We start from the raw sequence: 26,710 nt of genomic DNA on the forward strand, positions 1-26,710 counted from the left end.
TTATTTCTGCCTTTTGATGTTCCTGACATGAGCTTTTGTCATTAACTAATGTTACAAAGGATGCACTTTCAACCAGAACATTGTAGATTGGACAGTAATAGTGGCAGACTGGTGATGCCACTGAAGCAGTAATCCAGAAGCCCAAGTTAATGCTCTGGGATTAGAATTAAAATTCCACCATACTAGCTGGTTGCATTTAATTAATGAATTTGCAATATAAAGATAGCTTCAGTAATGGACAGTACAGTGACATAATGGTTAGCACTGCTGCCTCACAGTGCCAAAGATCTGGGTTCACTTCCAATCTAAGGTGACTGTTGGAATGGAGTTTGCATGTTCTCCCCACATCTGTATGGGTTTCCTCCGGATGCTCTGGTTTCCTCCCACACTTCAAAGATGTGCAGGTTAGGTGGATTGACCATGCGAAACTACCCCTTGACTGTCCAAACGTATGCAGGTTAGGTTTAGTGGGGTGGCTGTGTGGGGTTACGGAATAGGGTGTGGGGCCTGGGTGGGATGCTCTGTCAGAGAGTTGGTGGAGATTCAATGGACTGAATGGCCTCATTCTGCACCATATGGATTTTCTGATTCTATGAATGGTGACCCATGACACTCTGATTGATTGTTGTAAAAACCCATCTGGTTCACTAACCTCCTTCCATGGGACATAATCTGCCATCTTTCCATGATCTGGATGACATGTGACTGTAAACTCACAGTGAAGCAGTTGACTCTTAAATGTCCGGGTCAATGGCCAATAAGGAATGGGCAAGAAATGATGGCCTTTCCACTGATGTCCACATTCCATGAAACAATAAAGAAAAAACATGCTTCCTGCCTCACATGCCGGGGGCAATGTAGGCCTTGCTTTTTGTGAATGAATGGTTGTTTTGCCACTGATGCCTGAGGCTGGAGTTCCCTCAAAATTATTATGAATTATCAGCATTCCAATCAAGACAAACCCTTCCAGGCAGTGAATTCCAGATCATATCATCCCTCTTTACACAAAAATGCGCCCTAATGGCAAGTGATCACTTTGAATTGCTGCCTTCTGTTTATTGTCCTTGTGTCTTTCTGATGCCTCACAATCATATTGTAAGTATTGTATATTGTACCCTCTCTCCCGCCTAAGGTAAGGCCTTTTGCATTACTTTTGCCTTATTATGTAATTTTATGCAATGTCCGTTAATGAAAGCCACGTACAGGATATCTGCCTAGAATAGAAGTCGGGGACCATCACATACGCAAATTTTATTCTATGCAAATTAGATCCTTTACTGACTGTATGATCCAAATCGAAATGGATTTGCACCTCTGTAGAAATTGATCTGCCCAGATATTCTGTGGAGGCTATAGGGAGAAATGTTGCTCCTAGTACCAGGAAACCACTCTTGCTTCAGCCCTGAACCTGCCTACAACACTCGTCCACTACCTGTAGGTAGACATGGCATCAGAATCACCCAGTGTTGGTTAGGGTTGCATTAAAGTTCCTGATGGGTGTGAATAGCTCCACCATTCAATGCAAGTGAGAGTGAAGTCCCCATTTCAATGCAGCACAATATCTATTGGTGTTAATTTCATTGGGCTCCTTTTACTGAAATAACTGATCTTTTAAAATTGAAAAATACTCATGTTATCTGGGATTTGGAAGATGGAATAATTCCTCAAACTTGTGTGAGAGGTGTAAATTCAAGCCAATAAAGCTCATGTCAGATACTTCATTGCTGATAGTTTATTCCATATCATTAAAATACAAACTGTATTTTGTTTTTCAGAATTTGAGCCATTATTTGTTGCAAGATCACCAACCACAGCCACTGAGTGGAATTTTTTGCTCTGGAACAATAGCCTTGGTGGGAGTGGGAAGTCAGAGAGATCTACATTGCAGAGCAAAGTGGGTAAATGCACTGAATTGCACAATGTTCAGCTCACTCATTTAACCTCGAGGCAGCACGGTGGCACAGTGGTTAGCACTGCTGCCTCACAGCACCAGGGACCTGGGTTGGGTCACTGTCTGTGTGGAGTCTGCACACTCTTCCCATGTCTGCATGGGTTTCCTCTAGGTGCTCTTGTTTCCTCCCATAGTCCAAAAGACATGCAGATTAAGTGAATTGGCCGTGTTAAAATTCTCCCACAGTGTACCCAAACAGGCAACTAGGGGATTTTCACAGTAACTCCATTGAGGTGTGAATGTAAGCCCACTTGTGACTAATAAATAAATAAATCTGCATGGTTTACATTAAGTCTCTTGGTGGGATGGATGTTGAACAGCTGCTCTGTCCTCATATCCAAATGCCATGTTGAAACAGACACAGACAGGCCTTTGTTAACAATTGCAGGACTCTTGCAGAAAGATCTGCAGCAGAGGACAGCAAGACCTGGTCCCTTGATTTAGCAATGCCACCTACTGTCAAGGAAAGGCAGATGCCCTCTTTCTCAGGGATGGCAGCAGGAGGTCCACTCAACTCACCTAGCAGAAGGTTACGAGGGGAGCCAGCACCCATGGGGTCCATAGGACATCTCCCTGCAGTGCAGGAAAAGGGTCAATGATCTAATCCACACCATTAGGGTAAGTGAACATTTTACTCATTCCAAATTTGCATCACCACTCATTTTGTGATTCTGTTATGGGACCTGGGTGTCACTAGCAAGGCCCACGTTTTTGTTGCTCATCACCTCATGCCCTTTTTGAAGGTGGTGGTGTAGTCATTTTGCAACGTTGCAGTTCACAGTGCTGTTAAGGGAGGGATTTTCTGAATTTTGATCCAGTGACAGTGAAGGAACAGTGATATTATTCAAAGTCAGGATTATGTGTGACTCCGAGACAGACTTGCTGGTGGTGTCCCCATGTGTCTTGTCTTTCTATCTGGCAGTAGTGGCAGGTTTGGAAGATGCTGTGGAAGGAGTCTGATGAGTTGCTATAATGCATCTTTATAGGTAGTGCAGGCGGCTGATACTGTGCACCACTGGTGAAGGAAGTGAATATTATGATAGTGAATGAGGCGCTGATCAAACAAGCTGCTTTCCTGAAATGTGCAGTTTCTTGAGTGTTGTGAAGCTTCAATATGACTTGGATGCTGCTCATTCTTGTGTGGGTGAGATATCATCCCAAACATCAGAATAGTGCATATTGAGCCACCCTACATCTAAATGATTCTGGACTGAAGTTGAGAAGATCTGCCAGCCTCTGGCACAGACACGTGTGTATGCCTATAAGTGCCTGAACCATGGAGTTCATGTCCTGCACCATAGCGTTCATGCTCTGTGCCATGGAGTTCATGTCTTGCATCATAGCATTCATGCTCTGCACCATGAAATTCATGTCCTGCTCTATAGCGTTCATGCTCTGCGCCATGAAGTTCATATCCTCCACCAGTGCAAAGCAGAAATCTTACTCTCACTGCTTCCACCACACTTGCACTGTTGACCTGGCTGCCTTGGAGTGCTAGCACAATCTCCTTGAACAGAAGGCGCCAGAACTCCTACATTTGGCCTTTCAATCTGAGGGGTGTAGATGACAAAGCCTTTGCAGCTCCAGCAACTGAGGCTTGATGAGGACATGGGTCACAGAGGAGATGAAGATTTGTTTGGGAGAGCATGTTGTGGCTTCCCTTGAGGTAGCAGTGAGTGAATTCCCAATGGATGTGTGATGGTGGGTGTGTGAGTGCATGTGAATGGAGAGTGCTGAGAGTGACTTACCCTGGCAGAATGGAGATCATGCATCCATTTAGGGCACTCAATGGCCAGCTTCTGCAGCAGGTTGGCGCTTCCCCGTGCAGTCACAGCCTCCTTCACAGAGTTGGTGACCTTGCTTGAGGGTCTCCTCCCTATGCGTGGGTACAGGATGTGCTGATGCTCCTCCACTGCATCCAGTATTTTGCAAAGGATGTCCCACTAAGTCTTCCGGAAGACTTCTTTGTAGCTACTGTCTGCATTGGACCTGGGGAGCGTGAGGAGCATTGGGTAGTGCTGGAGAAAGCTGGGGAACATTGGAGAGCACTGAGAAACACTGGGGAGTGCTGGAAAATGCTAGGGAGCACTGGGAAACACCAGGGAGTGCTGCAGAGTGGTGGCGGTGCTGGAAAATGCTGGGGAGCACTGGGTGTGCTGAAGAATGCTGGGTCGTGCTCGAGAGTTCTAGGAATGCTGGAAAATCCTGGGGAGTGCTGGAGAATGCTAAGGGGCATGGACGTTAAGTGGAGCTGGTTGAAATGCTTAGCTGCTGGCAGGGTGGGCCAATCAAAAGCCACTCTCCACAGAGGTGGCTTGAAACCCATGCAAATATGGCACAAAAATGCAACAATGGTACCAATGAGTTATTCATCGGTTTTCCCATCCAAAACCACACTTGAGGTGGGATTTTTCCAGTTGAGCAACCCCAAGACCAATAATTCCAATCCAAGTTCAATAGACCTTTAAACATTCCATCACTTTTTTTGTCCCACCCACAACATTGGACACAGAAATGCTTTCCCTGTGATGTGCTGGAATGAGCGTAGATATCAGAGAGCTGCGCTTTGTCTGTGTGTAAAAGTTTCAACTGTCTGTTTCTGCCTTAAACTGTTATGTTGGAAATGAGTTCATGCTGGTGAAATCCTTTCAACCGATATTGTTGCATTTCATTCATTAAAAACAAAACACCAATAGACAGTTTCCTTAATGAACCAATGAATTTATTTTGCTGCTTAAACTGCAATTCTCTCAATCTTCAGTTGAGACAAATTAGATGTGGTACATTAATGGTTTTCATGAACAAAGTGACATCCCTTCAGTAATTAAACTGAAGACCAGTTACAGCTTCACTGGTGCCCAACGAAGATTGGTGGCAGCCTAGAAAAACAAAGAGTATTTTAGTGTTCTCCTCTTCTACAATAATGGTTCAATTTAAATAAAAGTAAATTACTGCAGATGCAGGAATCAGGAAAAAAAATCGGAAAACGCTGGAAAATCGCAGCACTATCTGTGGACAGAGAATAGAGCCAACATTTTGTGTATGGTTGACTGTTCATTAGAGCAGAAGGCAATAGAAAATGGGATGAGATTTATACTTAAGCTCTGATGAAGAGCCATTCAGACTCGAAACATTAGCTCTATTCTCTCCTTACTGATCCTGTCAAACCGGCAGAGATTTTCCCGCATTTCCTGTTTTGTTTTGCTATGATGGGGTGGGGAGTGTTTGGGGGTGCTGCAGTGTTGGAGAGGGGGCCAGCAGTGGTGGAGATGGGAGAAATTGACAAAGAGGTCATGGAAAAAAAGACAAGGGGAATATAAATGGTGGTGATTATGGCTAAGATCATGGCTGATAGCTGCACATTAGAAGATCAGAACGTGTTATTGGCAGAACAAAGGTAAGCAGAGTATCAAAGGACAGCCTGAGTGGGTTGATGGAAGAGGAGGCAGTGGTAAGGAAAAAAAGATGGAAAGTGAGATTTTAAAAAAATGAAACAATGGAAGAAATGCAAATACGATTTTAAAAATATAAAATTAAATAAATGTAAATTGGGTGAAGGTGGAGGAGAGAGTTCACAGTCTGAAGTTATTGAACTCTGTGTTAAGTCTCGAAGGCTGCAAAGTGCCTAACGGAAGATGAGGTGCTGTTCCTCCAGTTAGCATTGGGCTTCATATTGCAACAGGCCAAAGACAGACATGTGGACAGGAGAGCAGGGTGGTGGATTATGATGGCAAGCGACAGGAAGGTCTGGGCTCTGCTTGCAGACTAAGGGAAGGCATTCTGCAAAGCAGTCACTAAGTCTGTGTTTAGTCACTGCAATGTAGTGTAGACCACATTAGGAGCAGTGAATGCAATAGGCCCGATCAAAGGAGGTGCATGTGAAGCACTGCTTCACCTGAAAAGAATGTTTGGGCCCTTGGATAGTGAGCAGGGAGGAGGTGAAGGGGCAGGTGTCGCATCTTCTATGATTGCAAGGGAAGGAGCCCTGGGAAGGGGATGATATGTTGGCTGCGATGAAGGAATGAACCAAGGTATCCCAGAGAAAATGGTGCCTGTAGAATGACAACATGTGGTGGTGGCATGCTGGAGTTGACAGAAATGGTGGAGGATGATCCTTTGACTGTGGAGACTAGTCAGGTAAAAGGTTAGGATAAAGGGAACTCTACCCTGGTTCTGGGAGGGAGAAGGAGTGAGAACAGTGACACAGGAGGTAGGTCAAATTAGGTTGAGTACGCTGTCAGCCATGGTGAATGGGAAGCCATGATTAAGGAAGATGGAAGACATATCGGCAGCACCATTTTGGAAAGTGGCATCATCGGAACAAATGCATTGGAGACAAAGGAACTAACAGAATGAGAAAGAGGCCTTACAGGACATGGGGTGTGAAGAGCTGTAGTTGGGGTAACTGTGGAGTTGGAGAGCTTGTAGTGGATATTAGTGGATAGTCTATCACAAGACATGGAGACAGAGAGACCAAGGAAGGGAAGAGAGGTGTCAGAGGTGGACCATGTAAAGATGATAGAGGGGTGAAAATTGGAGGTGAAATTAAGCATTTTTTCCAGATGCCAGCATGAAGCAGCACCAAAACAGTTGTTGATTTACAGGTAAAATAGTTGTGGGAGGGGGCCGGAGTGGGCTGGAACAAAGAATGTTCCAAATACCCCATAAAGAGACAGGCAAAACTAGAACCCAAACAGGAACACATAGCCATACCTTTTATTTGGAGAAAGTGAAAGAAGTTAATGGAGAAATTGTTGAGTGAGAGAACAAGTTCAGCCAATTGGAGGAGAGTGATGGTGGATGGGAATTGCTGAGACCTCTGTTTGAGGAAGAAGTGAAGAACCCTCGGGCCATCCTGGTGTGGAATGGAGCTATAGAAGGATTGAACATTCATGATAAAGTGGAGGTGATTTGGGCCAGGGAACTAGAAGTTATTAATATGCTGTAGGGCATCAAAGAAATTGCAAATGTGGATGGGAAGGGACTGGATAAGAGGAGCGAGGATGCAGTCAAGAGAGGAAGAAATGAGTTCCGTGGGATAGAAACAGGCTTTTCCACATCTATCTTAACCTCCAAGTGGATTCCTTTGGCACTTCCAATAAAGGCTATATCTTAAACAACTTCCACATTATTGTTTTCAACAGAATACTGCTTTGAATTGTTACTTTGTTTACTGTGCATATATAGAGTAGTGAATAAAATTGGGGACTTAACAGTTGCAGATTTCATTGTGGAAGTATAATGTAGTGATAACACAGACTTGGCTCAAGAACAAGCAGGACTGGGCATTAAATATTTCTGGGTGTAAGGTGTTCTGGAAAGGTAGGAAAGAGGGTGAAATAACTGTATTGGTTAGGGAGAGCTGGAGAAAGAGGATGTTTCCGAGCGTTCAAGCACAGAATTAATTTAACTAGAGTTAAGGAACAAAAAAGATGCAATTACAAAACTCAGTGTAGTCTATTGACTACCAATTAGTGAGAAGGATGGAGAGGAACAGAGAAATTACAGATAGATGCAAACGTCATTGAGTAGTTATAATGGGTGACTTTAATTACTCAAATGTGGACTGCACCAGAAGTACTGCTACGGGTAGAGAGGGGCAAAATTTCCTAGGTTATGTTTCGGAAAATTTTCTACCACTGTATGTGCCCAGCCCAACAAGAAAGGACTTGGTTCTTGAAAATGAAGTGGGGGAAATGAATCAAGTGGTGGAATCTTTAGGAGACAATGATCATTATAGAGTAAGGTTTAGGATGATGACAGAAAAGGAAAACGGGCAATGCAGAGTAGAAATAATTAACTGGGGAAAGCTGACTTCAATGGATTAATAATGGAGCTGCAATAAACTAAAACAAAAGGTTGGCAGAAAAAACCTACAGCTGAACAATGGGATATATTCAAACAGAAATGGTCCAGTCAAGCTATATTCCCTTAAAAGGAAAAGGCAGGACCAACAATTCCAGAGCTCCCTGGATGAAAAGGAAGTAAGTGTGCTTTTGACAGGTGTCAAGTAAAAAGTAAAGTTGAGAACCAAGAGGAACACAGGAGGTTCAGAAGGGAGTGAAAACGCATATTGGAAGAGCAAAGAGGGATAATGAGGTAATACCAGCAGCTAACATAAAGGAGAATTCCAAAGTCTTCCACAGGCATATAAATAGTTAATGATGGTGAAAGGAGGAATAGGAACCTAAAAGGAGATTTACACAGAGAGGCAAGGGGGCATGTCTAAGATATTAAATGAATACTTTGCATCCACCTTTATCAAGAAAGTAGGCACTATGCAGGACATTGTGACAGGCAAAACAATTTTGTCCCTAGAAGGGTTTAAAATTGATAAGGAGGAAGTGTTGAATAAACTGTCACTTTGACAAGGCACTGGGGACAGATGAGATGTATCAAGGATATTGAAGGAGGTGAGAATGGAAATTGCAGAGGCACCGGCCATAGTTTTCCAGTCTTCTCAAGACTCAGAGGAAGGGAGGTGCCAGAGGGTTGGAGAATTGCAAATGTTAGGCTTATATTCAAAAAAATTTATAAAGATCGCCCCAGCAATTACAGAAGAGTCAGTTTAACATCAGTAGTACACAAGCTTCCAGAAACAATTATTCGGGATAGAATTAGTAGTTATATGGAAAAATATGGGCTGCTAAGGAAGAGCCAGTTTGGATTTCTAAAGGGGAAATCATGTTTAACTAACTTGCTGGAGTTTTTTTGAGGAGGTAACAGAAAGGACTGATATGGATAATGTAGTGGATGTGATTTATATGGACTTTCAGAAGGCATTCAACACAGCTCCACATAACTGACATGCAAGAAAGGAATAAAAGGGACAGTAGCAATGTGGATACAAAAGTGGGTGAATAATAGGCAGCAGAAAGTAACAGTCAACGGATATTTTTCAGGCTGGAGGAAGGTTTGTGCTGGAGTTGTCCAAGAATCAGTACTTGAACCCTTGCTTTTCTGATATACACTAATGTTCTAGATCTTAGTATGCAGGGGATAATTTAAAAGTTTGCAGGTGAAACAAAACTTAGAAGCATTGCAAACTGTGATGAGGATAGCATAGAACTTCAAAAAGACATAGACAAGTTGGTGGAGTAGTCAGATAGATGGCAGACGAAGTTCAATGCAGGGAAGTGTGAAGTGATGCATTTTGTGGAAGAACTTAGAGAGATAATATTGGTGTATATGTGCACAGATCATTGAAGGTGGCAGGACAGGTGGAGAAAACAGTGAATAAAGCATATAGTATTCTGGACTTTATTAATAGAAGCCCAGCCTCTATTGGAGGAAGAAGGTAATGCAAAATTTATACAAGATGTTAATTAAACCTCAGCCAGAATATTGTCTACAGATTGGAATGCCACACTGTCGAAAAGATGTGAACACATTAGCGAGAATTCAGAAAAGGTTTATAAGAATGGTTCCAGGGATGAGAAATTTCAGTTATGAAGATAGATTGGAGAGGTTGGGACTGATCTCCTTGGTCAGAAGAAGGCTGAGAAGAGATTTAATAGAAATGTTCAAAATCATGAGGGGACTGGACAGGGTAGGAAGGGAAAAACAGTTCCTGCCATAAAAGGATCAAGAACATGAGGGCAAAGATATAAAGTGATTTGCAAAACAAAGGAAATGTGACGCTAGACACAGCTTTTTTCACACAGCGACAAGTTGGGTCTGTATATTGCACTTCCTAGAAGCTTGGGGGAGGCAGGTTCCATTCAGACATTCAATAGGGCATTAGATGATTATTTGAATAGAAATAATGTGCGGAGGTATGGGGAAAAGAGCAGGGAATGACACTGTCATGATGTTTATTTGGGGAGCCAGTGTTAACAAAGTGGGATAAATGATTTCCTTCTACGTGGAAACAATTCTGTGATTCTGAGTAAGCAAGCTTACCTTCTGCTTTCTCATTGCGGCCAGTTGCAACAGTTACAGGAAGGATCAAAGACCAACCCAGTGGCGCAATTCTTCAGGTAGGTCACTCCATCATCACATTGGTAAAATTTGCTCTTGTTCTTTGGATCAGCGTAGGTACCATTAGCTTTGCCAGCACAGAATCCACTTCCACCACTGCCGCCTCCACCGCCTCCATCAGGAGACCGTGTAGGTGGAGCAACTGGTGCCAACGTTGTTTTAGATGGAACACAACCTAGCAGAAAACAAAATTCACTATTTCATTGCTTGCTTCAAAATTAGTAGCAGACAAGATAAACACTGCAAAGTAAATAGCTGTTGCTGCATTTTGGCTAAGATCAAGCATCAGATCAAGCTCCAGATTAGGTGCAATGCCTATTCTTATCAGCTTGGACTTTGTATGTCTCTCTTTTGGGGACCATGGATTGGATTCAATTTAAATTTGGTTTTTGGAGCAAGCAAGGTCACGGATTGAGAGCTTGCCCTGCCCACTCTGCACATTGCCTTTGTAATTTTAAGAATGGAGTAAAAAAAGTTCTTAAATTCTAAGGTAGAAGTTCCATTCATTATGGTATCAGGAATGAACTCTTTTGATATTCAGTTAAATAAATATTACTGAGCAAATCTTGTAACAGAGCCAATCCTGTCTGGAGTTTATTTGTTGGAGAGCAGATTTTGAACTGTGGTCTAATTATAGTTTTATTTTTGGTCTAGTTGCACAAAATGTTATTGAATTCTAATAAAAAGCAACTTAATAAATTTGTATCACAATACGTTATCTTATAAATCACACATCTTGAACTTATTTAATTATCAATGCATACTGAATGCAACAACCAATACAGATTCTTGACTTCACCTGTTACTATTTTCATGAAGACATGTTGTATAAAATGTTAAATTAAGATGTCATCAGCTGGACATTCATGTATATTAATTTTTTTTAACAGGACATCTTTCCTCAGCAGAGGGCATTGGCTTACAGCGGGTGCTATGTTTCATTTGCAAGGACCTCAGCGTGAGGTCCCATGATTCAGCTCTTGTGTAATAAGATACTAGATTTTAATAAAGCGAGGCTGTGCCAGGGCAAACTTTTGGTGAAAACTCTTTCATCAAAAGCTGAGCAGTTTGTGATTTGGAAAAACCCAATAGAAGACCTTATTGCTGCAAACCAGGAGTCCTAAAGGGAGAACTCTGAATCAAAACAAAAATCACCAGGGAAAAAGCATAAGGAAACAGCAGCTACTGTACAGCTACCTTGAGCCATGAATAAGTTTCCGGACACTATGGACAAGATTTTCCATCCACCCCCACCTCAAGACTGGAAAATTCCGTCCAAGGTCAACGGACCTTTGCATTGTCCATGTCCCACCAGCTATGATTCCTGTGGCAGGCGGGATGGGAAAATCACACCCCATGTTTATTTTTCTGCCTGAGTCTACTTATTACTTTTAACATCTGATACTCTACAGAATCTTACTTCTATGTTGCATGCTTGTTGGGTGGGTATATTGGATTGTGTGTGTTGTAAGTTGGTTGGACTGGCTGTGAAATGGTTGATGGGACATTGATATGGCCAAAACCAAGACCAACTTATTAGATTTAGGTGAACAATATACAGATGTACAAATCTAGATATGAAGGTAGAAACATTGTCACTCATCGACTATTGGTCATGTGTGTCTTGCATCATCATTATGGCCAATACGTTAAACTTCACCAGCCTGCAGTATTTGAAAACAATATTGACAAATGCAACCTGGTAGCTGCTGTAAGCCAGTGTTCTTTGCTTTGAGGAAATGTCCTTTTCAAAGAAGGTTAATACTTCAGTATGTGTGTTGTTTCTGCATTAGTGAGTATTTGGCCATATTTGTTCATTTTTAGCCATATTTGTTCATTTTACACCTTTGGTTAGCAATTTTTGTATCTTCACCTGCATAGGTTTTAGCAATTAAACTCACTCTTTACTTGTTAACTTAAGAGAACTGGTTGGCTTATTTCTTGCACATAGCCATACACAGTTCAATTATATTAAATGGGTAAAAGTACCTCTCTTTTAAATTCCAGCTCTTGAATATGAGTTATTCCTAATTTAATACCGGAACAAATTGTGTATAACCAGTTCACCCCTGCATCCCTGCATCATTACAACATGGTCCAATATTCCACTGCACGTCACATCTGATTTTAGGAATATCAATCTTATAGAGGCTCAGCAATATTCAAGTAGTCACACTTCTGTGGTTCTCACAATGTTGAAATTAAAATATATTCAAATACTCCAAATAATTGCTCAGTTATATTAGTCATTAGCTGCTGACCATAATGATTTTGTGGCAGAAACAAATAATCAGAACCAAGAATTGTGATATTTACCTGTAGAAATTCCAAGCCCACTGTGAAGTGCACCAATGAGAGGATAAGGCCCTTCACCACAGAAAGCACCGGAGAAATCATCCATAGCAATAGTCCACACCATGGCTCCTCCAAAGTTGTTCTTCACCACAAAATCGGCCTAAAAGTAAAGCAAAGCAATTAAAAAGTGAAGTAAAGTAAATATAGAGTGAAGGAAAGTAAAAGTAAAGTAAAGTAAAATGTAAAGTTTATTTATTAGTCACAAGTAATCTTACATTAACACTGCAATGAAATTACTGTGAAAATCCCCTAGTCGCGATATTCTAGTGCCTGTTTGGGTACACTGAGGGAGAATTTGGCATGACCAATGCACCCTAACCTGCACTTCTTTGGACTGTGGGAGGAAAGCAGAGCACCCGGAGGAAACTCACTCAGACAGGGGGAGAATGTACAAATTCCACACAGACAGTGACCCAAGCCAGGAATCGAGCCCAGGTACCTGATGCTGTGAGGCAGCAGTCTAACCACTGTGTTACCATGCTGTCCAATTACAAAGGACATTGTTCACAATTTTAATTCATAAATCCTTGTTTACAAGTAACTGTTACCCAAATATAATTTATGCTCCCTGACGTTCAGTGCTGGGACCCTTTCTTTAACTCATACATCTTAATGACATCAACATTTTTGTATCAGGCACAACTCAGACCTTGAAAGGCCATAGGCAGGTTAGTGAAGTGGACAGAGAGGCGACAGATGAGTTCAATGCAAAGTATTGGAGGGAATGAGCCAACTGATTCTTCTGACACCATATAAAACTTCAACAAAAACGGCTTTATTCAATATGCATGAGGGAGAGTAGGACTCAAAGCTGTAATTCCAGCTTGCTTCTGAGCTACTTTGCTTATCATTGGTTCTTACACATTCTTACACTCTTTTCTATGTTACAAAGCATTATGTTTATATTAGGTCATATATTGTTACTTAGAATTGGTTACAGTTCTGTTTTGATCACATTATGTGGATCCATTGTCATGTGTGCTTTAACTTTAATTGTTTTCTGGACATATCCTATCTACCATTTTGAAATATCAAAGTGTTTTGTTTGTCAAACCGATTTCGATGCTGTGTTAATTGTCCCCATATCCTTTAATACTTTATTCATTTTCCAGGTGCACAATAGATCCTCTCGACATTGTGAGGCCTTAATAAGTCATATTGATTCTTTTGTTGTTGCTGTAACCTCAGAAAGATCTCACCTGGGGTGCGACTGTTTAGCACTGTCAGGGATGTAGTTATTTGTAATTTGTCATGTGTCTGCCTGCAGTGAATGTAGTTACTCCAGTCAGGCTGTTTGTTTAACCCTTTATATTCATTCCTCTCCTACTGCAGCTCACACTCCATGCATTTGCCCTACTACACAGAGAAATGTGAAATAATTCACTCTAATTGGAAAAACATGGAGCAACGGACACTGGTGCATATGTGCTCAAATCATTGAATGTGGTAGGACAGGTTGAGAGAGTGGTCATTAACACATACAATACCCTGGGCTTTATTAATTGGGGTGTAGAATACAAGAACAGGAAGGTTTTCTAATTTTAGCTGGAGTGTTGTGTCTGGGCATTGTACTTTCAGAAGGGCTTGAATGTTTTAAAGGATGCGGAAACGATTAACAAGAATGGTTCCAGGAAAGAGGAGCTATGAGGAGAGGCTGAATAAATTAGGCTTGTACTAGAGTTTGGAAGAATGAGGGGAGATCTCATTGAGACGTATAAGATGATGAATGGGATGGATAGGATAGAGGTGGAGAGATCTTCCCGCTCAGAAAGGACAGTAGGACTAGGGGGCACAGCCTCAAGATAAAGGGGGTGCGGCTTAGAACGGAGTTGAGGAGGAACTTCTTCACCCAAAGGGTGGTGAATCTCTGGAATTCTCTGCCCATTGAAGTGGTGGAGGCTACCTCGCTAAATATTTTTAAGACGCGGGTTGATGGGTTTTTGATAAGAGAGGGGATTAAGGTTTATGGGGAGAGGGCGGGAATGTGGAACTGAGCCACGACAGAAGACAGACTGGAGAAGTTAGGACGATTTTTCTTCGGGAAATGAATGCCATGAGCATACAGGATTCAAAATCATGCTGGATCTGAGCAGAATAGAAAGGGGGAACTTCCCATTCATGAAATGATCAAACATTAGAGATCTTAGATTTAAAGTAATTTGTGTGAATTGAATTTGGGAAAATCTTTTCCAAGCAGCAAGTGAGTAGGATCTGGGAAGCACAACCAAAGAAGTGAGTTAACAGAAGTGTGAATTTCTCCCAGCAGGTCTGTGTAAGAGGCTGCATCAAAAGTTAAAATGGTAGTTCAAACACACCAAAGCCCATCTCATCCATAGTACACAGTCCAACAATTGTGTGTGTATATAATGGTCTAAGGTTACTCTTCATCAATTGATTGATATACCAACAAGATTCTACTGCTGATTGCAATAAACAAGTTGGCCATTCTTGCCAGTGGTGTTCTCTGGTCCCACTGGTGGCGCACCCCCTGCCACGGGTTTCCCACCGGCATCGGGTGGCTTCAATGGGATTTTCCATTGACAGCAGCAGAAACAGAGAATCGTGCCACCAGCACATGATGCACTGCCTCCAGCCGCCCAGAAAAATGCTGAGGGGAGACCAAAGAATCTCACCAACTGTATATGACAATGAATATTGTGGCAAATAAACATCAGTTTATCAAAGTTACCTTGGCTGCCACACTTCTCACGTTATCATATCCAATCCATTCATTGCTATTATAGGCATATGGAACCATCTGTGGAGCATCCCATCCTGCATGGCCAGTTTTCAAAAATAAGCAGATCTGTGAGAAGAGTGAGGCATTAGCTTTCAAAGCATCAGTGGTCACAAATCATCAGTGGCTTACAATTCTTTCAATGTACGCTAATAACCTTTCTCACTTCATATAGCTTCCATCTTTTAATCAGATAAAATTTTCTGTCAATTGAATTCCTCAAACTGGGGTGCATTGTTCCTTATTGCTGTTGAAAAAAGATGTTTTTATTCAGTAATAGCAAATGGTGAGTAAGATTATCCTTTATTAAAAGATAATCATTGATTCCTCACACTGCATCTTTCCAATCTGAGTCACTGAAGGAGCCAAAGAAGTGCCTGGATTTCATTTAATCACATTATAAAGAGATTGATTTAAAGAATAGCATCAATACCAGCTTCCTTACCTTTCCAATAATGTGGAAATCAGTCAAATGTTGTCACACAAACTGCTAAGGAATGGCTGTATTAAGTGTACCCAGTAAAATGGAAATTCCTTGAGGGAGGGAGGTTGAGGATGTGACAGGTTACATCCTCCACTTTCTCCTTGGAGTATTTTCTGAGACTGAGAATAATGGCCTGTGTAAGACAGTCAAACATTTTCCAATGATGGAGGATGTGGCATTGTCTCTGTTCATTAGAATATGATGACATGTTTCAGCTCCTGTTCTGTTGGTGCCTAAGCTGAGTGAAGCCATGTTTTGTGAGGCTGGCAGAGTCAGCAGGACCTTCATACATGGGATAGATGATCAGCTGGAGTGTCTTTGATAAGGATATCAGAATGCACTGCTTGATTTAACACTGGGCCATCCTGGATACTTCTATCACTTAAAGTACACAAGGGTTTTACCTAAAACTGTCCTTTAGTTTGTGAAAGTCTTCATTGTGGCCATTTCTGTACACAGGAACTCAAATCAGCATAAGCTTTGCTCACTACTGAAGGAGCATGACATCTTTGTCGTGGTTGACAACAATGATAGTGATAAAAATACATTCTAACATGTTACTTAATCTGCCTGAGGATGTTCATATGATTGAGGCAATCTTTCACAGCGAAGCTTGGTTTTGGTGGGGTGTAGGTTTCAGCACTTGGTTAATTTGTATTTGCAAATGAAACATTTTACAGAATATGGAAACTGCACTGGTATCAATACCTCATAATAGGCCAAGGTTCCAGTTGCTCTGGTGTACTTGCCAGCTGGCCCAGGTCCTCCAGATGGGGCTCCAACACCATGTTGGGATGTGGTTAGTCTGAAGGTATGGCCATATGTACCAACTCCAATGTTCAGTTTCTCTGGGGGAGCTCCCTGACTTTTCCAGTAATTCATTGTAAATGCCTGCAGGGAAGAAAAAATATGAAAGTATTGGCTAGAAAAGCTTTGCTATCCATCTGGCAGAAAACAGTTACCCACTGGAAATAATAAATATGGTAGTTACTATTTTCATGAACACTTACCACATTAAAGTGAATGTTGACATAGGTATTGTCATTTGGAAGAGGATAAAGGGGGCTATTTTCTCCAGTGTGGGTTCTCCCAGATCCAAAGTAATCGTACGTCATCACATTGAAAAAGTCCAAGTATCTGTATGAGGAGAGATCGGAGTTACACTGATAGCTTTTTCACTAAAATAAATGGGAGTTTTCGGGCTCATTAAAACAAATTAATTCGAACAATTACAAAACAAAAAGGGCATTTATCTAGGACTGTTCATGGTTCAGGATATCCCAAAACAGTTCACAGACACTGAATTACTTTCAACATCTAGTCGTTGAGATAAACAGTCAATGGGAGCTATTTGGTGCTTTTGGCTGTGGTAGAAAAGGCAAGGTCACCACAATTCCAGATGACCATAGGCTGCTCTCCCCTTTGAGGGGGAGAGCTGACGAGTGGTGCTTTAACCTGAAGATCACCACACCTCAGGCAAAGGGCAAAGTTGCGAAGGAAAGGCCTTAATGAATAATCTCAGCCGGTACGGGAATTGAATCTAAGCTGTTGATTCACTCTGCATCAAGAACCAGCCATCCAGCCAAGTCCCCTGGGCACTGGGAGAATAATGTCATGGAGCCTTTTGCATGTGGTTAAGAGATCAGATTGGACTTCAGTTTAATATCATGTCTGAAATACAACAGAGCAGCACCCCTTGAGCATGGCAATGGAGTGCCAGATGACCCACTTCAATTCAGTCATGGCTTGAGTGCACAATGGTCTGACTCAGAGCCAGGGTGCTACTACTGAGCCAGCATGAAGACTGTTATATATTTCTATTGTGTATTCAGACTTCTTATAAAATGCAGCACCCTGTTTAAGCTGAACAGTAAGAGATAAATGAAATGTCCTGGGCACTGATGTTGGGGATGGGGGGGTGGGGTGGAGGGTCCCACTGCCACTCTGCGGAGGGATTGGTCAGGGAATGAGGGAGGCCAGCGGTCACGGGGGCTGGGGGAGTGGGGGAGGGCAGCTGGGGGAGGTGGGCAGCCTGCTGGGGGTTCAGAACTGTGGGGGGGGGGTCATCAGAACTGTGGGGGGTTAACTGTTGGGGGAGGAATGGGGGGGATGGGGATGAGGAAATTGGAGAGATGGGGGTGGGCCGAATCGGGGGGAAAGACATAATGTTCTAATTGGGCAAGACAATGTAGATTCAGAAAGAATATTCCCAATGGTGAGGGGGTCCAGAAGTAAGAGTCACAGTTTGAGGATTAGAACTGAGGTGAGGAGAAATTTCTTCACCCAGATGGTGGTGAATATGTGGAATTCACTATGATAGAATATAACTGAGGCCAAAACATTGTCTGATTTGAAAAAAAAATCAGATATAGCACTTGGGGCTAAAGGGATCAAGGGATATGAGGGAAGGGGGGATCAGGATACTGAATTTGATGATCAGTCATGATCAAAATGAATGGTGCAGCAGGCTCGAAGAGCCGAATGACCCACTTCTGCTTCTAGTTTCTAGATGTTTCCATGGGTTGGGGCTGGGCCCAAGAATGGTCGGGGGTCCAGCGATCAGCCCATGGGGAGTGTGGGGGGCAGAGGACCGAGTTGGCCAGCAAAGGGGGAGGCTGTCAGTGTGGGGCCACTATGCATGTGCTGATCTCGGCACTGACAGACCAGCACATGTGCAGTGGCCCACTTGGCTCACTGATTTCAGTCTCTCCAGCAGGAATAGGCTCTGCCCCCTGAGATTGAATGATATCCATGATGGTGGCCTTTGCAGTGCACAGTGTGTGGGAGATTTTTGATGGACCTCCCACTGGAAAAAAACTCCAGTTACTCTAGTTGAATTCGACACTTAGAAATTTTTTGGGTTAATTCCAGCCAATATCTTTGGGATTCTCTGAAGCTGTTAAAAGTGGCACAAATTTGTTTTCTACTGCTCGCTTGCTTTCATGTTTTGCTTTCTCAGCATTACCCAGGTTGTGAATACAGCATAAACGGGTCATTCCCAGTCAATAAGAGAAACTATTAAACCCAAAGCCATGCAAGAAACAAAGTCCAGACTTGAGTACATGAATTCAACCTCCCTTTAAAGAACAAACAACAAAGAACAGTACAGCACAGGAACAGGCTCTTTTGCCATCCAAGCCTACGCCGATCACATTTATCTATCTAAACAAACTGCTTATATCCCTCTATTGCCCGTTTGTTCGAATGCCTATCAAGATAAATCTTAAATGCCACTAACGTATCTGCCTTGACCACCTCACTTGGCAGTGCATTCCTGGCCCCCACCATCCTCTGTGTAAAATATTTCCCCTGAACATTTCCACTGAACCTCCCCCCTCCCCCTCCCCCCCCACCTTATCTTGAACTTGTGCCCCTTATAATTGTCATTTCTGCCCTGGGAAAAAGCTTCCAACTATTCACTCTATCTCTCTTCACCTCCCCTGTACTCTGTCTGTGTGATTAATATGGATACTTACTTTCCAAGTTCAGGAACCTCATAGCTCATTTCAATGATGCCCATCCCAGCAGACACCACAGCTGAGATCAGCAGTCTGGATTTTCCAGAGCTTTGTGCCTCAGCTTCGAAAGCTGCCAACATTTCCTAGAAGTTGAAATGAACAAAGTTTCTCTTACCAACAGAACCGCAACAAATGATTTGACTTGATTTGGTTTGATGTATTATTGTCACAAGAGCGAAAAGTATGGTTTCTTGTGTGCTCTACAAACAAAGCATGACATTCATAGAATACACTGGAATAACAGAGATTGAGGGGTGACCTGGTAGAGGTTTAAAAGATTATGAGTGGCATGGGCAGAGTGGATAGTCAGGTGCTCCTTCTGAGGGTACAGAAGGCATCCACTAGGGGACATAGTTTTAAGGTTCATGGGGGAAATTTTGTGATGTGCAAGGCAAGCTTTTTTAAACAGAGGGTGGTGAATGGCTGGAATGTGCTGCCCGAGGAGGAGGTGGGAGAAGGTATGATACTGGCATTTAGGCGAATACATTAATAGGATGGGAATGAAAGGATACGGACTCTGTAAGTGCATGTGGTTTTAGTTTAGGTAGGCATCATGATTGGCGCAAGTTCAGAGAGCCAAAGGCCCTGTTCCTGAGCTATACTATTCTTTGTTCTTTCTACACAGGGGAGAAGGAAGGGAGAGAGTTGAGAATGTAATGTTACAGTCATAGTTAGAGTGTAGGGAAAGATTAACTTAATATAAAGTAGGTCCATTCAAAAGTCTGATGGCAGCAGGGAAGAAGCAGTTCTTGAGTCAGTTGGTATGTGATCTCAGATGTTAGGTTTTAAACACAGACTGAAGAATTATCCAACTTCGAAAAAAGAAAGGATAAGTGGCTTATAATAATTTACCAAATCATGATCAGATGTAGGGCAATGAAACACAGATCATTAGCTATTATTGCACAGCCGTCAGAACAGTGTTGAATAAGTATGCCATCAAATTACTTTGTTGTGAAAATTCAAATGTTTCATATTAAAATATTCCATTTTCATCTTTCGCAAATTCTGAGAAATTTTCTCTTAAACCTCTCTTCCTAACTGTATTAATAGAGGGTATGTTACAGATCAGCCGTGACCTCATTGAATGGCAAAACAGACCAGAAGAGCTCAGTGACTTGTCTCTGTTCCTATGTTCTGTGTCCTTGGTGAGGATCTGGAATTTACAAACTGGGATTGAGAGGTGTTTTATTTCAGTTGATAGACTGAGGGCATCCTGTGAAATACGTTTTCTCCTACCTTTGCCAGCAAGGTGAAGCGATGTTTTTGTGAGTAAGGATATTCCCAGTCAATATCCAAACCGTCAAATCCATAACGGCGGAGGAAGGCAATTACAGACTGGATGAAAATTTGGCGGTTTTCTTGGGTGGAAACCATGGTGGTGAACCTGGAGCAGAGAGCAGAGTACAGTCTTAAACAATGTCTGCACTTCGGTTTCCAAATTTTACAATTTCAAATATACAAGGAAATCAATTATAGCTAGCTGTGCTATGAAATATAACTGCTCTCGGTAGCCAGTTGAATAAGTCTTTACTGGGCATATTAACCTAAATTAAGCCTTTATAAAAATGATGCATTAGTTCCTGTCAAATAACATCTTCTAAATAATATTTGAATTATGTTTTACCGACAGCTGAACATTGCCACAGTATGCTCATTAGCAGGTAATCTATAACCACTATGGTTTTATTATCTAAAACGATAATGTAAACTTTTCCAAAAATACTTCATCGATCTTAGTGTATTTTATATTATGAGAAATAAGAAAAAAAGCACATTTCACCCAATACTATAATAACATATTTTCTTCTTACTTCTGAGTTCCAAAGTTCCAGCCTCCAATGGATAGGAGTGTTTTAAGGTTTTTATTTCTGTTGGAAAAAATGAACAAATTTTAGAATAAGTAACATGAGCAAATGTATTTATTATCACATCAGGAACTGCTAAAAATCATTATTGTTCCTCTCTTTTTACTGCTTTCTTCTTTTAGTGCTAAATTTTAATTGCACAAAGAAACCTCAATGCAGAATACTCAGAATATAGAAAGGACTTCACACTACATTTAGCATTGTAGTTACTTTCTCGATATTTATAGAATAATCATACTTGTTTTTAAGGCTGTTGAATGAGTGGTAGAGAGTCAGATCATTTGCATCAAAGATGGTGATTTTATTGTCCTTCATCCCAGCGAAAGCGTAGATCAGATGTGTGCACAAGCAGGGATCCACATCATCGACCTTGAATTTCCCCGCCCCTGGTCTGTACTGAGCCCAGTTTGTAAAGTAACAAACCAGTCTGAAGGCAGAGCCTGAGAGTGAGGAGAAAGGAAAATCAACACTGAGCCTCTACTTACATAAAATTCAAAATAGTTTAGAAAGCACAAAGACTCACCCAGTTCCAGGCATGCCAACAAGACCACCACTGTAATAAAGAATGTAGGAGAAGTGTTAAAATGTGATCAAGATATGCTGAAAGGTTTAAGGTTCACTGCAATGTTATTATAGAGTGAATAGGAACCATTAAGAATCAATCCTTGGTCAAAATCCTTTCCTCATCTATTGGCTGCCCTTTGGTGAGATTGACAGACATGGGGGTCAGGATCTACACTTACATTGAAAACACCTGGCTCTACATTGAAAGAACCTTACCCTCCTCTGCCTCTGTACTTCAGATTAACAAGTTTGAGACAAAGCATCTTTTTTCCAGCTAAGCATTATAAAATTGAATTCACTATCCACAACACCCATTCCTAACTTAACCACCAACTCCTTCCTGTTTACTGTCTCAGACTGAACCATATCATTCACCAATTCAGTGTTGTTCAGTGCCCAGTTGAGCTTCCATTCACTTATTCTGTCAATTGCCAAGACAGCTTATTTCCACCTCAGTAACATGGTCCAATTTCTTTCCTATCTCAGCCTACCTTGAGACAAAAGCCTCATCAACACCTCTGACATCTTCCAGTTCACTGAGATAGAAAGTAGACTAATCCATCCCAGAATTGGACCTTGGGTGTTAACTAGATCTTTGGGATGAGCTGTCAATATCAGTCCTACCTCCACAGTTCATTTGCCCTACAGGGAAGCATATTTGGACAATGTGGGAGGTAAGGGTGCAAATCACCAAGTCTGTGATCTTGGCAACACTGATTCTGGGGAATTGCAGTGATTTTCTACATTAAATGCAATATATAAATGTGAGTCATTCCTGCGTTAGTTTATATCTTGAGGTTAATAGGATGCAGTCGTTTACCAACATAGGACACTTGATCTTCTGACTAAAGTTGGACCTTTATAGAGAGGTACAGAATACAACCGCAAGACTTTGCATTTACTGCATATGGCTCAATAATCTGGCTGTACACTAATTAAAATAATGCGTCAGTCTGATCGACCAGCTCAATACTTCTGAATTGTATAGTTGAATGACCTTATTTAATAGCAGCAAATTTCTTTAAAATGGGGATAGTAGCGCAATGGCTCGCACTGCTGCCTCACAGCTCCAGGGACCTGGGTTCAATTCCGGTCTTAGATCACTGTCTGTGTGGAATTTGCACGTTCTTCTGTATGCCTGTGGACTTTCTCCAGGTGCTTCAGTTTCCTCCCAAAGGTGTGCAGGTTAGGTTGATTGGCAATGCTAAATTGTCCCTTAGTGTCCCAAGATGTGAAGGTTAGGGGGATTAGTAGGGTAAATACGTGGGGTTACCAGGATAGGGACTGGGTGGGATTCTCTGTTGGAGAGTTGATACAGACTCAATGGGCTGAATGCCACCTTCTGCACTGTATAAATTCTATGATTTTACCCTTTGAATCATTATTTTTACCTCAGATACTACTTTTTTCAGCTGCAGTTAGGGCTACTATCATACTCAACTCTTTATTTTCATCAACTTCACCACTAATCAAAATTGGAAACAGGTAAACCTAAGAATTAACATGGGGCCATGTACTTTGTCACGCTTGTATATAGATGTTATTTTGCATCACAACACAAACATTCAGATTCATGTTACTGTCAAAGAGCATTTAGCGGAGGAATAGCAGGTAGAGAATTCAATAGGTTATTTACAATAGCGTTGAGTTTGATCAAAACATGCATTGACAACAGATCACCCAACAACAAGGCATCTTCAGTTAAAGTTAAGAATCAATTCATTTACAATGAGGGTTGAATTTGAGAAAGGTGTCTTCACTTTCTTCTAATCACCTTATAATCTTAAGGCTGAAATTACAGATAGCATCTTACAATATTGTTAAGGTGACGTGATAAATGGTAGAATAACTTCACTCCCTACCTCTCAGTTGACCATAATATATGTTTTTAAACAATTATATAGGTTTCTTGAATGGTTTATTGGAAATAGTATTTAATATGCTTTACAAACATGTAACATCTGTATTGTACAAAACAAAGAACAAAGAGCAAAAGAACAGAAACAGTACGGCACAAGATCCAGCCCTTCGGCCCATCAAGCCTGCAGCTTCTATTCCTCTGTTTGCCTCAGCCTCAGAAACATTCTAACTCACACATACACATTTCACATACACACAAACATACAAACGTGCATGCATGCACACACACATAAGCACGCACATACACACACCAGATGATTATAAATGATTTATGTCTTCTTTTGGAGTCAGTAGCTGCTGTGTTGCTATTTGAGGCTGGTCAAAAGTTAGGCAGGGCCCAAGCTTCTGTTGGACACGGAGAGACAGACCATGCCAACTGAGGATCTTTCTGATCTCCTATGACTGGTCTGGGAAGAAGCAGTAGCTAGCTCGCCACAGGATCTCCATTGTACAAAGTGATTGATTTAATGACTTGGTCCACATCCAGCTGAATATAAAGATTATGCCTGAATCAGTTGTGAATGGTTCTGGAGGTGGGACATCTGTCATAGAATCCCAACAGTGCAGTTGGAGGCAATTCAGTCCATTGGATTTGCACCAACTCTCCAACAGAACATCTTACCCAGGCTCTATCCCCATAACCCCACATATTAACCCTACTAATTTCCCTCACCTACATATCTTAGAACACTAAGATGCAATTTAGCATGGCCAACCGAACCCACACATCTTTGGAGAATGGGAGGAAACCAGAGCACCTGGAGGAAACCCACCCCAACGTGGGGAGAACGTGCAAACTCCACACAGTCACCAATGGTTGGAATTGTACCCAGGTCAATGGAACTATTAGGCTGCATTGCTAACCATTGTGTCATCATGCGACCCTGCCTATGTCTGTGGTGGGCTGCTTGTAGACATCCCAGCTTCTTGTTGCTGGTTTTATAATTTGTAAGGTACAGCTATCTGACAGCTCAGCCAATTTAGGAATTGCCATTCCAGTCACTTTTAAAATGCTGATGGTCAGTCTTTTTGAACATATCAACCCACTCAGTAAATGAAGATTTATTTATATAAAGCATGGTTTCATGTTCATGGACAATATCAAAGGTAATGAAATGGTAAAACAGACTTACCTGTTCCAAGCAGAAACTTCCCCATCTTGCAGCTAGTGTGTTGTGGGCATCGATTCTCTCTTTTATACACTGAGTTTATCATTAGTGGTAAATAGTTGTACAAATCATTAACCTTATTACTGGTGACGGATCAGTCACAATGGAAAAATAATGGTTCTTATCTTATCTTCATAACATTATTTTCACCTTCTCATGAGTGACAATTATTGCCTGTGCAATGTCATCAAGTTTATTGACCTTCATTGTAACCCCAAACTTACTCCTGTACTGGAAAGAGGCTAGGAATTTGTTGGCAAGCACTGAGTGACCCATGTTCTTCTAACGTGGAAAGAGAGGAATAGCCCAATGCTTCTGATCCAGGTAGATAAGGCTGTTCCTGTTGGCTTGCGTCATGTTGGGCTGTGAGAGTTCAGCACAGGATGAGTGAGCAACTGGGCGATTAAAAATTTGATCCTGCATGTAAAGCAGAACTATAATTCATATAAGTTATGTTATGAAATGGCAGACAGTAATTTCTGGGCTAACCTACCCCAAAGGGAAACTTGGTAATTTATCACAAAGATTTCAATTTATGTTTCGCTGCAACAAGATGCATATGCTAAAGTCAGCGATCACATATTCCAGTAATACTTCTGGATATTTTGACTTGGAAATTAAAGTATTTATTAAAAAGAGAAAAGAAAACTTAAACACACAAAATTACATTTACATAGTAAAAATTAATCTTACAGAACATATCCCCTATAGATTTTTACTTGATTAAACTCATAAATAAATGCAATTTTAGGCAACAATCTTTATAGAAACTTCAAAAATATGCCAATAATGTTATCACAAGGCACAAATCACTGTTGCTAATGGTGAGGTATTTCACAGGGCCCACTCTCTCTATCACTCGACTGTGGAAATCAAAAGCGTGAAGAAAAATCCTGCTGCATTGAACAAAGAGACACTTCTTTCTAGGTGACTCAAGACTGCTTCATATTGCTCTTTTCACAACTCTGTCCTAGCACAGCACACAGCAGGATCTTACATGCCATTCCCCTCAACACAGATCCAAACCCTGACAAGGTAAATGAGCTAAGAAAATTGTGGATGAATAAAATGAAGAATACTGAATAAGCTCAATGGATCCTATTGTTAGCTGAATGCTAAGGTGCAAAAAGATTTGGGTGTTCTTGTGCATGAGTCACAAAAGGTTAGAATGCAGGTGCAGCATTAATCAGGAAGGTTAATGAGTGCTATCCTTTACTAGAAGAGGAATGGAACATCAGATGTTATGCTTCAGTCATGCAGGGGATTGGTGAGACTGCATATCCAATACAATGGGTGGGATTTTGTGGCCTCGCACGAGCGAGACTGGAAATTCCTGCCTGAAGTCAGTGGACATTTCTGTTGTCCGCCCCTCATCCGGTCTGATCCCGTGGCAGGTGGGGCTGTAGAATTCCAGCATATGTGTGGTAAGGAAGGATGCAAATGTGTTGAGGTGGAAGTTCAGAGCAGGAATGAGCAGGTTGTCTTATGAGGAGAGTTTGAACAGACTGAGCTTGTTTCCACTGGAGTTTAGAAGTGTGAGGTGGTAACTTGATTGAAATATATAAGATCCTGAATGGTGTGGAAGGGATATTCCCTCATGTGGGTAAGTCTGGAACTAGGGGAAATTTTTTTTTAAATGAGGGTCACCCTTTAGGACAGAAATGAGGAGAATTTTTTTCTCGCAGAGTGTTATGTGCCTTTGGAACTCTTTGGGCGCAATCTTATTTGCTATTCACACCGCACAGCAAGGTCAGAGAGTTTGGTGACCAGCCAAATCTCCATTAATTGCAGTGGGATGGGAAAATCCTGCTGACCTGAGCAGTGACAAGATTTTGGCCTTTGCCTCAGAAAATGGTGGAAGTGGGATCATTGAATATTTTTAAGACAGAGGTAGCCAGATTCTTGCGAGGCAAGAGAATCAAAGGTATTAATTAACAGGAGTAGATGGAGAATGTGGAACTCAGCACAAATAGATCAGCCATATATTTTTTATGTCAGGGAAATATCCAACAACTTACCAGTTAGGCTCAAATCACGTGGTAACAAGGAATGTCAGCACAGATCTGCCAAACGGTGGTAAAGTTATCTAATTAATCACACTCCACCACCTTTCTCAAAAGCGTTTAAATATTTTCCTTTCAAATATTTATCCAATTCTCTTTTG

General features: G+C 41.6%; 1 protein-coding gene across 1 annotated transcript; it reads right to left on the bottom strand.

The window, feature by feature from the left end:
- Positions 1 to 9,864: 9,864 nt before the first annotated feature.
- Positions 9,865 to 24,535, bottom strand: LOC145356947 (acidic mammalian chitinase-like). Its single transcript, XM_080209958.1, has 11 exons — positions 24,511 to 24,535; positions 21,417 to 21,446; positions 21,132 to 21,333; positions 20,840 to 20,896; positions 20,265 to 20,412; positions 18,984 to 19,108; positions 16,518 to 16,644; positions 16,216 to 16,398; positions 14,976 to 15,092; positions 12,248 to 12,386; positions 9,865 to 10,106 (listed from the first exon to the last, which is right to left on the bottom strand). Exons 1-11 carry the CDS (start codon positions 24,533 to 24,535, stop codon positions 9,865 to 9,867), a joined length of 1,395 nt encoding a protein of 464 aa, XP_080066084.1.
- Between the last annotated feature and the right edge of the window lie 2,175 nt (positions 24,536 to 26,710).

This window comes from Carcharhinus amblyrhynchos, chromosome 22 (genome assembly GCF_965287045.1).
Source record: "Carcharhinus amblyrhynchos chromosome 22, sCarAmb.v2.hapA, whole genome shotgun sequence".
Classification (NCBI taxonomy): domain Eukaryota; kingdom Metazoa; phylum Chordata; class Chondrichthyes; order Carcharhiniformes; family Carcharhinidae; genus Carcharhinus; species Carcharhinus amblyrhynchos.